General features: G+C 36.7%; 1 protein-coding gene and 1 pseudogene across 2 annotated transcripts in view; both read right to left on the minus strand.

Moving 5' to 3' along the window:
* Nucleotides 1–757: 757 nt before the first annotated feature.
* PIWIL2 (piwi like RNA-mediated gene silencing 2) overlaps nt 758–15,226 on the minus strand; it is a 58,514-nt gene continuing 44,045 nt past the window's right edge. Inside the window, exons 20-22 of one of the 2 annotated variants that reach the window (XM_011366661.2) lie at nt 2,557–2,810; nt 1,989–2,096; nt 758–1,331 (exon numbers count right to left, since the gene is read on the minus strand). In XM_011366661.2, coding sequence (XP_011364963.1) covers nt 1,175–1,331; nt 1,989–2,096; nt 2,557–2,810 — 519 coding nt within the window. In that variant the 3' untranslated portion in view covers nt 758–1,174. The remainder of the gene's footprint in view (nt 1,332–1,988; nt 2,097–2,556; nt 2,811–15,226) is intronic. The other variant, XM_023534538.1, reaches the window with a different exon arrangement.
* Nucleotides 4,647–4,765, minus strand: LOC111744055 (annotated as a pseudogene).

Genomic DNA, 15,226 nt, shown 5'->3' on the forward strand with positions numbered 1-15,226 from the left:
AAGACTGGTTTTTAAAACACAGTTAAAGCGAGATAAGACCGAAGTAACCCTGAAGGGACTGGAAGACTTTAAAACGGGGACAACAAACAGAAAAAACAGTGTTTCCCCTAAACACTGACAGCCACAGACACAGTGACAGCTTTCTAAACGGAAACGTCTGGACTTTGGCAGGAGCGTCGTGTTTTCCAAAGCTGACTTCTGGAAATCTTAACCTGGATTCAGAAAAACTCCCAGCAAAATGAGCCAACGGCCAGGAAGAGGCTGCTAAGCAAGGGAAATGAGTGATTCAGTTCACAAACACAGATCAACAAAAAAGAAGGCTGGGAGAAAAGTTAAAAAACACTCACGCCCCATCATAAACCTTCCCTGATGTTGAATTTCACATGTTCTGATTCTTAATTTAAAACCTGAAACTTACCAAAGATCAGTAACAAAGAGCAAAGGTGTGTGTGTGTAGGTGGGAGGGTAGGAAGAAATCAACATGGTCTACTGTAAACTAACTAAAATACACAGAAAAACTTTACCTGGCCTCTCTCAGGAGGCCAGGCGAGAGCTAAATGCCCTTTCAAAGCCAGCTCAAGTCATAAACTCAATACCCAGGGAATATTAGGTCAGCAAGGGCCTGACTATACACCAGCTGGTGTTACCACATCTTTCGCACTTACCAGCAATAGTAATATCTTGAAAAACTTTGCCTCACAGGTCTTTTTATTACTTTTCCCAGTTGCTCAAATAAAGTTACACTCTACTTTAAGAAACTTGCAGTGGCTTCATCCACGATCCCTCTTGGCACTACGAATGGGACCTGCTTAGTAAGCAGAGCTTCTAGGTGGAACTGCTGCTCCTGCAGGTTCGTGCAGCTCCTGTTGGCTTTGCAGGCTCTTCAGGGTGCCCCCGTATTCACCCACTCCATCTACGCAGTAGCAGTGTCGCCCCCATTTGACCTACAAAGGCAACAAGGCAATTTCCAACTGATACTTAGCATGGAAATTGCTTCTTGGTGATACCAGGTTTAAAACAGAAGAAAAAAGAAAAAAGAAATCTTATTCTACTGGGTTGGCGAAAGGGAAAACGTGAACACAAAAATCCTTTCAGTCTCTATGGATCCTGCATGAGTTACAACTGAGTTCAGAAGTCTAATTTCTCTATATGAGCCCATATCCTGGTTGTCCAGTCACAGGAAGAACAGGTTCTCACACAGCTGGATGGCTGGTTCATGATGCAAGATTTGTCCTGACAGGAAAGCTAGCTTGTGGGCATACTTGCAAGGTGCTGGAACTCTGATGGTACCAGGCCAATTCCAGTACATGTGGCATAGTTTGAAAGTCAACCTGTAGGGCAAGAAGAAAATATGATTCTTATGACTCTTCACCTTCAATTTGGGGCATGATTATGTACTTATGGGTGTACACTTTCCAGCAAACTGGGGAACTAAGGAATACATGATGCAACTTTGTTTTTAACTTTTTTATATGAAGCAACTTTTGGGAATCATTATTTTTAAGTAGAATCATTTCTATTTCCACTATTTGTAATTCAAGAGGACATGGGTAAATTCTCTCACTCTAGGCTCCCCCACCCTGCCACCCTGCCTTTTTTTTTTTTTTTTTTAAATCAAAACAAGGAAAACAAGGAGGAGGTTTTTTTGCCTCAAAAATAGGCTGCAGAAGAGTAAGTACCCCAGCAAAGTATTTATACCATCTGAGCTTAGGGGCTTTGGGTCTCATAATCATCCAGAGCAGATTTTAAATGTATGAATGCCTCAGAATTCTTGGGGGTGACTGGAAATCAGTATATTTTTTAAAGCTTTTCAAACAAATAATTTTAGTTTACAGCAAAGATTACCAATCACTCCTCAAAAAGATACCATCAGCATGAAAGACATGAAGAAACTCAAGACTAAATATTCCTGGAGGTGGGCAGTGACTCTACCTTAGCAGGCCAGACAGATTTACGAGTGAGAAAGAGTGAGATACTGGTCAGCTCACCTCTGCATATGATCGGGACTCAGGTTTGCAGTGTTGAGAACACACACATAATGGGTAGGAATGCCACAACCCTGCCGTACGTGATGGGCAAGAAGGTAGAAGTCCACCCTAGTAAGGGAAGAGGACAAAGTAATGAAATGCTTGGATCTGGCTAAACAGAGATGGAAAAGATCTTGGAGATCATGGTAGCTCCTTCATCTAAGGCTCAGAGGGGTCAAATGACTGGCTCAAGGACACACAGGGACCAAACCATGATTAGAACTCAGGTCTCTTGACTCAACAGGCTATTCAAAAATGAGGGGAGAAACTGCCATTTCTTTGTGCAGCACATTAAGCACGCATGCCCTCAGGGTATGGTTCAATATTTTATACTTACCAGGTAAAAACTTTATTGTTGGTTTTTTGTTCTTTTTTTCCCCGAAGAGTTTTCAAAGCTTTATTTTTTAACAGTAACATCTCTGAGGATTCCATTCCATATCTCTCCAGGCAACCTACCCACTCCATTACCCAGGGAATGGATAACTTTTGCAACCTAGTCTTGCTGAAATGCCATGTTTTGTCCACTTACCACTCACAGCTTGTTATTGTATGATCCACCACAGTCCCAGGGGAGGGGGTCACAAAGTGCTCAGTAGCAGCCAGGTACAGATTGGTACTGATTTTCTTCTGAACTACGAATACCACCATCTTGGGCTGATAATTCTCAAAAGCTTCAAAACACTTTTGTAGCTGAGGAATCTCATAGTTGGCAACTGTCTTTAGCTGGCCATCAGACACTCCATCACGGTACACCACAATCTTCTCTGGGAGACAGTGGTTCACCTGAAATGACACCTACTGAGGTGAGCGTGGAGCCCTGGGGCTAATGACCACAGGCAGTGGGAGGCCCGCTCAGAGCACTGCCTGGAGACGCAGCAGGAGATCCCTTTGGCAGCTCGGCTCAAAGCTACCACATCAGAAGGACAGGGGGGAAAAGCTTCTTGTCATTTCTATACTTCCTCAAGACAGTAAAAGAGGCCTGGTACAGCAAAGGCATTATAAAATATGAAAACAAAATAAGCAAGTTATGAGTCACATGCATATGGCTCACACTCAACAGTGTGAACAAAGTTAGAAGGAATGGTAGGAAAACTATAGGCTGAATCAATCTTCCTTCTACTTGGATTTAATACTAATTACTGTCTAGGCCAAGAACAAGGTGAAGAACAAGGTGAGCCGTTAAAGAAATCCTACCATAGACCACACGGCCCATAGATCCATTCTCCTCATGTTTTTATGTACCAGCAACAGCCAAAGTTGCTAACATGTGAAAGGGTCCTTTCCTAAATATCCTACAATCAGGTATAATGTGAAACATTTTTACTATAAGTAATTAGCAAATGATCATGGTAAATTGTCCACAGATCCAAATCAAATTAAATGCTGGCTTGAGTCGGTTTGAAGAATCATTTTTTTTTCTCCATTTAGAAAATAAAATTATGTTCTGGTTGTGTTCAATAGTTGGAGAATAAGATGTTCCATTTTAAACTAGAAGTTCTCTGAGAAGTGCTTTATTTAATTCAGTCAATAAGTGACAGTGTAATTCTAATTGAGTGTGACTCATTCTAGGTTTTTGTTCACAAAACCTAAATTATCATTGAATTAAATATGCCCATACTATACATTCTTTATAGGCTACTCTACATGAAAATTTAAGTTTCATTTCAAAGAACCTTTTTTAAAATAATCACCTAGACTTTTTAGAGCTGAATTTCAGAATTTCAAGTGTTTTATAAATGTTCCTTTTTTTTTCTAAGAGACACCTCAAGTACTACATTCACAAAGGTGTAATTCATCTTTACATTTCAAGATTAAAATTACCACCCCAGTTTGTAGCATTTTTTTGTTTCTGTGTTGTTTTAGGCTGTCTAACATCTATCTCACTTTTTTCGGTCGGAGCAGTTAGTTTCCTCCTGCCTCAAACAGGACAGTCTGGTGGGACTATTAATTGCGGTGCCTTCTAACCCAGGCTCTCTCGACCACAGCACTACTGACATGTGGGGCTGGATGATGCTTTGTTATTGGGGGCTGACACTATAGGATATTTAGCATTATTCCTACCCACTAGATGCCAGTAGCAATCTCCCCCAGTCCCTAGACGCTGCCCACTGGGAGGACAAAACCGCCCCCAGCTGAGAACCATTGCACTAACCGAAGAACACAGAGATGACTCAAGCCACACCAACAGAATGCTCCTCACTTACTCTGAATCTTGAGCAGAGGACGAAAATCACTTGAAGTTTGATCCCTCTGGAGTGGTACCGCTTTAGGTCCCTGCTTCTGGAACTCTAGGAGCTACCCTGTCTCCTGTTCATTTCCCAGCTTGATGCTCAACCTTCTCACCAGTCCTCTGAGACGCTCCATGACCTTAACAATTAATTCCCCTTTTGCTAACGTTAGCACAGTTCTGTGATTCCAAAGAACCCCAACTGATATGCTGTGTTAAAAGGTGGGTACCACAGGCACCTAGACCTGGAAGAAACCCTCATTTCACAGATGAGGAGACAGAGAGGAAGTACACTGGATCCACAGCCAGCTGGCCTGGGACTGAGTGTGACTCTGCTGCTCTTCAGCTACAATCGTTTTCTTTTTTTTAAGTATGTTTGTTTGTTTTTTAAAAGCCTACAGTACCTGGTCTTTCTAAGTGGTCTCCCATCCAAGTACTAACCAGGCCTGACCCTGCTTAGCTTCCGAGATCAGACGAGATCGGGCGTGTTCAGGGTGGCATGGCCCTAGACCAGCTATAATCCTGAAGACTCAGTACCCTCAGCTGAAAAAGTAGAGATAAGTGACCACTTTATCTTCTTCTCAGGATTAAGAGGGACAAAGTAAAAAACTATATATTTTAAATATATGCATATATTTAAAGCTGTACACAAAAATTGAGACTGGGCTACATTAAGGAAATAGAGATATTCTGAAGCACAGAGATGACACATAATGAGATCAATGGAGTGAAAAATAGGATCAAATTCATTTGAAGTATTCACTGACTTTAGAAGGCCAACCCAAATGTGAGGCCCTGTACTCCACCCTACGTGAGCTTCCAGTGGCAGTAAGTGAAAGGCCTGATTCCTATTATCAAGGAACTTAAAAGTCTAATTACAGTCAACAGTGGTAACTTTTCTAGGTCATCTAGCCCATTCTCATCATTCCATAAATGATAAAACTGTGGTCTAAGGAGGGGTCAGAATATGTGACAAATGACAATATTGACATACAAATGTTAAATGTACTGCATATTATTAAAGTACTTCATATATGAAACAATAAATTAAAGAGTACCTTGAAAGCAGGATTGTGCTTGTTTGATTAGTATCTCTAACACTGGGTACAATGCCAAGGGTCAAGTAGAAAATAAATATCTGCTGAAAGTCTGAGATTTTTTTTATGTGTGGCTCCATTCATTCATAGAACACACACTTAATGTCCTCTAGATATGAGCCATTGTGCTTATCTTGGAAAATTAGAAAATTACTTCAATCTCATCCAAATATTCATGGAAGTCAGATTAGAACTGGGAGACAGATGCATAACGCAAATACTCTCAATACATTATAAATGACATAATTAAGGTTTAATTAAAATACTATAAGAACAGAGAAGTATAAGACATTTGTTCTCTGGAAAGAAAAGTGAACATTATGCCTCAGGAAAAGGCATGATGAAAGAATTAGGAGACAATTTAGTCAGCAAAGAAGGGTAAAAGAATTCAGGTAGAGCAAAAACAACTGCATATATAGGGGAAAAGCCTAGATTGTGACCAGATAAGGGTTAAGCAAATGAATGACGACTGACCTATGTGATCAGTCCCACATTTAGATAATTACTCTGCAATGGTCTATAAAACAGATTGAAGGTGATTGAGAATGACTATTAGGAGATCACTTCCAGTTCAAGTTGTCAAAAGCTATAGAAAACCTTCATTCCCATGGTAACACAAGAAAAATCAACATAATATGAAAATCGGACATATATGTGTGACAAGCAAACACCAGCAGTTACATAAAGCCTGATAAACTGATTTCCAGAAAGAGGAGGCTTCGCAGGTGAGCAGTGAACTTCTGAAGATTTCAAGGGACAAATGCCTGAAGTGTGTATGGGCATCAGGAAGAGGAGATCTGAGGTCTAAGGAAGTTTACCAGGTCAACAAGAGGCCAGACAGACAGGATTCTGGGGAGATGGCTGAGCTGGAAGCACCAGGAATCTGTCTCCCCACCTAGATAATAACAACTGCATTGGCAGAATCTGTCTGATGTAACTATTTTGGAACTCTAGAGTCTGTTGAGAGCTTGCAACCTTTAAGGAAGACTTGGACAGTAAATTGCCATAAGACCAGCTCTTAGCACAATAGCAGCTCTCCAAACCTCACCCTCAGCTACATTTCAGGATCCTGTCCTACAAATATTAGGATCTGTGCTGACTGTTGATTGCTGCTTCTGATCACAGGAGTGTCGACAAAGAGGCTGGTGGCCACTGCTGTTGCACTTCCCCCTCCAGCTGAAGTGACTTCCAGGGGATTTAACAGACTGATACCCTTCCTTCTTCCTCTCCCCTTACTTTTTCTCCTTGTCCTCTTTTTGGTGTCAGACACTGAAGACTAGAACATTAAAAAAACAACTGCATATATAGGGGAAAATTAGAAAGTGACCAAATAAGCCCAGGGAAAGGCTCAGAAAAGATCTAAGAAGACCTTAAATTTACACTGCAAGCTGAACCCCAGCACAGACACAGCCTGTGATGATCAGAAAACAAAAAGAATAACAAGAAACAGCAAATCCCAGGGAATGAAGAGGATCTGATTTCCAGAGTTACCATATTATTAGATTAAAAAGTCCAGTTTTCAACAAAAAGTCACAAAGCATAGGGAAAAAAAAAAAAAAACAGAAAAGAGTGGCCCGTTCAAAAGAAAATATTAAATCAACAGAAATTGTTGCTAAAAAAGATCTGGTGGCAGGTATACTAGCCAAAGACTTTAAAACAACCACCTTAAAGATACTCGAAGAACTAAAAGATATGGAGAAAGTAAATAAAACAACGTATTAAAAAATGGAACTATCAATAAAGAGAAAACCTAAAAAGTAACCAAAAAAAAAAAATTCTGGAGCTGAGAGGTATATTAACTGAAATAAAAAATTCACTAGATGAATCGAAAGGCAAATATGAGCAGGCAGAAAAATCACTGAACTTGAAAATTGGACAATGGAAATTATCAAATCTGTGGAACAGAAAGAAAAGACTGAAGAAAAGAGAAGAGAGACTAAGAGACTTATGAGATAGCAGCCAGTGAACCAACATACACATCATGGGAGTCCAAGAAGGAGAAGAAAGAGGCAGAGAGAATATTTGAAGAAATAGTGGCTGAAAACTTCCTAAATCTGATGAAAGACAATAATATAAATATTCAAGAAGCTTGATGAACTCTAAGATGAATTTAAAGAGACCCACAGAAAGACACATTATAATCAAAATTTCAAAAGCCAGAGATAAACAAAGAATCTTGAAAGCAGCAAGACAGAAGCAAATCGTCACATACAAGGGATCGTCAAAAAGATCAGCAGCAGCTTGCTCATCAGAAACTTTGGAGGCCAGAATGTAGTGTGCTGATACATTCAAAGTGCTAAAGGAAAAAACTCATCCAAAACTTACTTCTGACAAAGTCTTCCTTCAAAAACGAGAGGAAATTAAGACATTCCCAGACAAACAAAAGCTGAGGGAGTTTGTTACCAATGGACATGCCTTGTAAGAATGAGATGAAAGAACACCAGACAGTCATGTGAAGCTATGTGGAGGAATAAAGATCTCAGTGAGGACAAATACGTGGACAATTATAAAATCAGTAATGTTGTAACAACGGTTTGTAACTATACTTTTTGTTTTCTACATGATTTAAGAAACTGCACGTTTAAAGAAAAAATTATTAGTCTAAAAACTAGTATTACTGTAACTTTGGTTTGGAACTATAAATCTTGAGACAAATGCATTTAAAAGAATTATTAGTTTATGTTTTGGGGCACATAATGCATAAAGATGTAATTTTGTGAACTAAGAACTGAAAGGGTAGAGAAAGACCCATAAAGGAGCAGAGTTTTTATATGTTACTGAAGCTAAGCTATTATAAAGTCAAATTAGAGTATTATAACTTTAGGATATTAAATGTAACTTCCATTGCGATCACAAAGAAAACAGCTTGAACATACACAAAAAGAAATGAGAAAGGAATTTAACTACTTCACTACAAAAAAAAAAAAAATCAAGCAAGCACAAATTAAAGTAGTAATGCAGTAAATGAGGGACAAAAAATCTATAAGGCAGTCTACGGACATGCCACCCCTATACACTGTTGGTGGGAATATAAAATGGTACGGCTACTGCAGAAAAGAATATGGCTCAAAAAATTATAAACAGCCTTCCCATATGATCAAGCAATTCCACTTCTGGATATATACCCTAAAAAACTGAAAGCAGAGTCTCAAACGGATATTTGTACACCCATGTTCATAGCAGCATTATTCACAATAGCTAAAACATAAGAGCAACCCAAGTGTTCATCAACAGATGAATAGATAAGGAAAATGTGGTATATACATACAATGAAATATCATTCAGCCTTAAAAAGGGAGGAAATTCTGCAATACACTGCAACATGAATGAACTTAGAGGATATTATGCTAAGTAAAATAAGCCAGTCACGAAAAGACAAATACTGTATAATTCCATTTACATGAGGTACCTACAGCAGCTAAAAACAGAGAGCAAGTAGAATGGTGACTGCCAGGTGGGGACAGGAGGGGAGAACAGAGAGTTATTGTTAATGGGTAAAGAGTTCGTTTTGCAAGATGAAAAGAATTATGGAAATGAAAGTGATGACTGCACATTATAATGTATTTAATACCACTAAACCGTATACTTGAAAATGGTTAAGATGGCATATTTTATGTAAAACAGTTGGGAGGAAAAAGGAAGAAGAGTCCAGGAAAGCCATCAGCAATTGTGAGTACAGGAAGGGCAAGCTGAAATCTGGAAGATCCCCCAAACAACCATCACTTGCTCAAGATAACTCTCCACCCCAATCTCTTCCCAATCCTGCTGAGAAGAGGGAAGTAAAGGTGGAAGTGAAAAGCAGAAAGAACCCATACTCTTACACATTCTACAGCTGCCTGGGACTTCTGATGCTTTATAAAGGCGCCATCGTGGCCCACTAATTCCCGCTTTAGGGTCAAACAACAGCCATAATCAGTCTATCCCTATGTAATTGTAGCCACAGCCAGAGTGACACTGGCACCAGCAGGAGCTGAATTAACCAGAGCTGAGTTCAATCTTCTTAAAGCTCAGGCCAAACAACAGATGAACTTTCAACATCTGGTGATTACTCATCATGAGCGATAAAGCTGAGTCAAGAATGTTCTTGGGTTTTGATTTTCATACTTGAATAGAAGGAAGCACTGGCACTCAGACTCATGTTAAGTTTCCATTTCAGGTGTACAACATAATTATTCAATATTTGTATATATTGTGAAATGATCACCACAATGTGTCACCACACACAGTTACAATTTTTTTTCTTGTCATGAAAATTTTCAAGATCTCTCAGCAATTTTCAAATATGCGATATGCATTAACTATAGTTGCCATGCTGTACACCGTATCCCCATAACTTATTTTATAATTGGAAATTTGTTTCTTTTGACTCCCTTTACACATTTTGCCCACCTCCCCACCCCTGGCCTCTGGCAACCAACCACCAATCTGTTCTCTATATCTATGAGCTTGGTTTTTTGTTTTTTAGATTCCAATATAAATAAGATCACACAGTATTTGTTTTTGTCTGACTCAGTTCACTTACATAATACTCTCAAGGTCCATCTATGTTGTTGCAAATGAAAAGATCTCATTTTTTACAGATGAATAATATTTCATTACACACACATTTTCTTTTCTATGGCTGAATAATATTCTATTATATATATACACACCACATTTTCTTTATTCATTTATTCATCAATAGATACTTATGTTGTTTCCATTCCTTGGTTATTGTAAATAATGCTGCAATGAACATGAAGGTGCATGTTTCTCTTTGAGTTAGTGTTTTCATTTTCTTTGGATAAATACCCAGAAGTGAAAATACTGGATCATATGGGAGTTCTATTTTTCATTTCTTAAGGAACCTCCATACTCTTTTCCATAGTGGCCGCATCAATTTATGCTCCCAACGACAGTGCACAAGGGTTTCCTTTTCTCCACATCTTCACCAACACTTGTTATTTCTTATCATTATTTTTAAGTAAATTTAAAAACATTAAAAATTTTGTTTTAACTTCTGACATGGTAATTATTGATAGATACATACCAACATAAACAAAAACTCAAATAATATTAAAGAATGCAAAGAGTTCCTTGAATCAAAAATTTTTGAGAACTGCTAAACTAGAGATATAAATCTAAATATTGATATTAATTAAATAAGCTTAAGCTGCCTGTGAGGCTTCAGGTGCTAGACCATGAATTCTGAGAAACCCTGCAACTGAAGATAATTGGAAAAGCTGGATGAAATACAAAAATATCTAGGTAAAGGCTTTAGATTTGGGTAGGATCAGAGGACGAATGGGGATCCAGAAGAAAAAACCAGGGTTTTGAATCTCTTTTCTCCCAGCAGCATTTTCTGATTTTGCTGATTCCACAAAGGTACCTAAAAGGCTAGGAGGAGTTCAGGGATGCGTCTAAAAAAAATGAGATAAAATTTGCTAAACCACAAAAGTGACCATTTTAGAGTTTAAAATTCAAAGGTTTTTACATTTACAGAATTTTTCAACCACCACTATCTAATTTTAGAACCTATTCATCACCCCAGAAGGTAATCTCATACCCATTAGCAGTCAGTTCCTAGTACCCCCACCCTCAACTCCTGGAACGTATTAATTATTTTCTGTTTCTTTGGATTGGCTATTCTGGACAAAGAGAATATGTCATCTCTTAGGACTAAATAATTTCACTTAGCATAATGTATTCACAGTTCATCTATGTTGTAGTATGTAGCAGTCCTTTATTCCTTTGTGTCATCAAATAATATTCCATTGCAAGATATATCACATTTTGCTTATCCACTCATCAGTTTATGGACATCTGGACTGTTTCTGTTTTTGGTTATTCTGAATGATATTTGTATGAATATTTGTGCAAAAGTTTTTGTGTGGATATATGTTTTCAGTTATTTTGGGGTATGTACCTAGAAGTAGAATGGCTGGGTCATATGGCAACTCCATGTTTAACATCCTGAGGGACTGTCAGACTGTTTTCCAAAGTAGCGCCACCATTTTACAATGTATGAGGGTTCCAATTCCTCCACATCCTTGACCACACTGTTATTATATCTTTTTAATTTTAGCCATCCTAAAGTGTGTGAGGTGGTATTTCATTGTGTGTATGTTTTTAAATTAAGAGACTTTTTTAGATCAGTTTAAAGTTTACAAATAAATTGAGAGAATAGCACAGAGTTCCTACCAACCTACACAGTTTCCCCTATTGTTACCATATTATATTAGGGTGGCACATTATTAAACTGAGAAATATTGCTACATTATTGTTAACTAAAGTCCACAGTTTACATTAGGGTTCACTCTTTGTGTAGTACATTCTTTGGGCATTGACAAATGCATTGTCAATGGTTTTAATTTGCAGTTTCCTAATGTTATATTATATTATCTTTTTTATATGCTCATTTGCCACCCGTATATCTTCTTTGGTGTGTGATGTCTCTTCAAGTATTTTCCCCATCTTTTAATCAGGCTGTTTGTTTTCCTGAGTTGTTTGGCCATTTTAAAAATGTGTTATCTCTTTGTTGTTGAGTTGTAAGAGTTCTTTATATATTCTGGAAACTAGACCATTATCAGATATATCAGATGAATGATTTGTCCCATTCCATGAGTTGTCTTTTCACTTTCTTGATGGTGTCTTTTGAAGAACAAATGACTTTAATTCTGATGAAGTCTAATTTGTTTTGTTTGTGCGTTCAGTGACATATTTAATAAACTGATGTGTAATACATGGTCACACATATTTACACCATGTTATTTATCATCTAGAATTTTATAGTTTTAGTTCCAACATTTAGGTCTTTGATCCATTTGGAGTAAATTTTTTGAGAAGATCCAAATTCATTATTTTGCATGGGGATATCCAGTAGTACCTGCACCATTTCTGGAAAAGAATATTCTTTCCACTCTTGAATGTCACCCTTGTAGGAAAACAGTTTACCACAGGCACACAGGTTTATTTTTGGACTCTCAATTCCACTCCATTGATCTCTAAGTCTACTTCTACTTCTATGTCAATACCAGACACTCCATTGATCTCTAAGTCTACTTCTACTTCTATGTCAATACCAGACACTCTTGCTTAATTTAGCTTTGCAATAAGTTTTGAATTCAGAGTGTATGAGTCCTTCAGCTTTGTTCTTGTTTTTCAAAATTATTTCGCCTATTCTTGACTTTTTTTGCATTTCCACATAAATCTGAAAATCAACTTGTCCATTCTTGCAAAAAAAAAAAGACTTTTGATATGGATTTCACTGAATCTGTAGATTAATTTGAGGAGTACTGCCATCTTAACCATATTGTCTTCTAATCCATGAACATGGGATGTCTTTCCTCTTATTTAGGTTGTCTTCAATTTCTTTCAATAATATTCTGCAGTTTTCAGTAATATCTTGCACATCTCTTAAATTTTTTCCTATATTATTCCTTTTTATGTTATTGTAAATAAAATTGTTTTAATTTCATTTTTGGATTGATCATTCCTAAGGTACAGAAATACAACTGTGTATGAATTTTGCATCCTTAATCTTGCTTAATTCACTTATTAGCCTGTTTGTGTGTGCATCTGTGCGTATTTTTTAGAGTTATATATATACATATACATATATATATGATAATGTCACCTAGAAACTATTTCTTCATTTACAGTCTGAATGACTTCTGCCACTTTCTGGTGTTATTATTTAGCTTTAGTATCAGGATAACATTGGCTTCACAGTATGAATTGGGAAGTGTTCTTTCCTAGTTTTGGGAAGAGTTTGTGGAAGATTGGTACTAATTCTTTAAATGTTTGGTATAAGTAAAAAGTTTTAGTAGTTTGTGTCTTTCTTGGAGTCTGTCCATTTGAGTAATCTAATTTCTTGGCATAGTATTTTCTTACAATGCTTTTTCTTTCTGTAGTATCAGTAGTGATATCTCCTTTTTCAATCCTGATTCCTAATTCTTCTATGTTTTGTAGGTGCTCTAGCTAAAGATTTGTCAATTTTGTTGATCTTTTCAAATAACCAGGTTTGGTTTCACTGACTTTTCTCTATGGTTTTTCCATTTATTTATGCTCTATTATTTCCCTTCTTCTGGCTTTGAGTTTAGTTTGCTCTTCTTTTTCTAGTTTCTCAAGTTAGAAGTTGGGTTAAGATTTTTTTTTTTTAATATAGTTGCTTATTGCTATACATTTCCCTCTAAACACTGCTTTACCTATATCCAAAGGCTTTGGTATGTTGTGTCTTTGTTTTCATTTATCTCAAAATAGTTTATTTCCCTTTTGATTTCTTCTTTGATCCCTTGGTTATTTAGAAGAATTGTTTAATTTCCATGTATTTGTGAAATTCCTAAAATTCCGTCTCTTATTAATTTCTAATTTCATTCCATTGTAGTTTGAGAACAAATTTTGTGATTTTAATCCTTCTAAATTTATTGAGTCTCGTTTTATAGCCTGACATGTGGCCTACTGTAGACAATGTATCATGTACATTTGAGAAGAACGTGTATTTTGTTATTGGGTCAAGTGTTTTGTAGATATCTGCTAGGTTTAGTTGGATAATAATGTTGTTCAAGTCTTCTATTTCTTTGATCTTATTGCTACTTGTTCTATTCATTATTGAAAATGGAGTTCTGAAGTCTCCTATTATTGTTGAAATGACTATTTCTTTCAATTGTTTTTTTTTGATTCACATATTTTTGGGTCTGTGTTGTTAGGTTCATACATGTTTATGTCTTTCTCATGAATGGACCCTTTGCCATTATAAAATGTCCTTCCTTGCCTTTAGTACCTATTGTTTTTCTTAAAGTTTCTTTTGTCTGATATTAGTGACTCCAGCTCTCCTTTGGTTATTATTTGCATGGCCTATCTTATTCCATCCTTTTACTTTCAACTTATTGTCTTTCAAACTAAAATGTGTCTCTTGTAGAAAGCAGACCTGCATATTTTCTGCTTAATCCATTCTCCTAATTTCTACCTTTTGAATGGAACGTTTAATCCATTTACACTTAATGTAATTACCAATGAGGTTAGATTTATACCTGCTATTTTACTGTTTTCCACATGCCTTATATCTTTTTTGCCCCTTTAGTCTCCCATGACTGCCTTTTTTGTATTAAATAGACATTTCTAGTTACCATTTTAACTTCATGTTGTGAGTTATTTTCTTAGTGATTCCTTTGTGGAGTACAATTAATTTATTAACTTACAACGATCTCATGTGGCTAATACAAAATTAATTTTAATACTATTAAAAAACTTTGCTCCTATATGGCTCTATCCCCTCTTTTTATTTGTCATACAAATTACATCATTGTATTCTGTATGCATACCTACTCAGATGTATATTTACAGTTTTATGCATTTGTCTTGGAAATCACAGAGTAAAAGAAAAGTTATAAGTAAAAACACATTTTTGCTTCTTTTACATTTATATAGTTACCTTTTCCTGTGGCATTTATTTCCTCATGTGGATATGAATTACTATCTGGTGTCATATCATTTTCACCTGAAGGCCTCCCTTTAGTATTTCTTGTAGGTCTGCTAGTGACAAATCCTCCCAGTGTTTGTTTATCTGAGAATATCTTAATTTCTCCATTTAAAAAAATGAGATATAAATCACATACCATAAAATTCACCATTTTAAAGTCTATAATTTAGTGTTTAGAATACTCACAAAGTTATGCACCTATCAAAAGTGTTAAATTCCATAATATTTTCATCATTCCTAAAAGAACCCTGTACCCATTAGCAGTAATTCCCCATTTCTGCCCACATCCTCATTTTCTGCAAACCAGTAATGTCTTTTCTGATTCAATGGATTTGCCTAGTCTGGGACATTTCGTAGAAATGAAATAATCTAAAATGTGGCTTATTATGTCTAGCTTTTTGTTATTGAATATTGT

This window comes from Pteropus vampyrus, unplaced genomic scaffold (genome assembly GCF_000151845.1).
Source record: "Pteropus vampyrus isolate Shadow unplaced genomic scaffold, Pvam_2.0 Scaffold126, whole genome shotgun sequence".
NCBI lineage: Eukaryota > Metazoa > Chordata > Mammalia > Chiroptera > Pteropodidae > Pteropus > Pteropus vampyrus.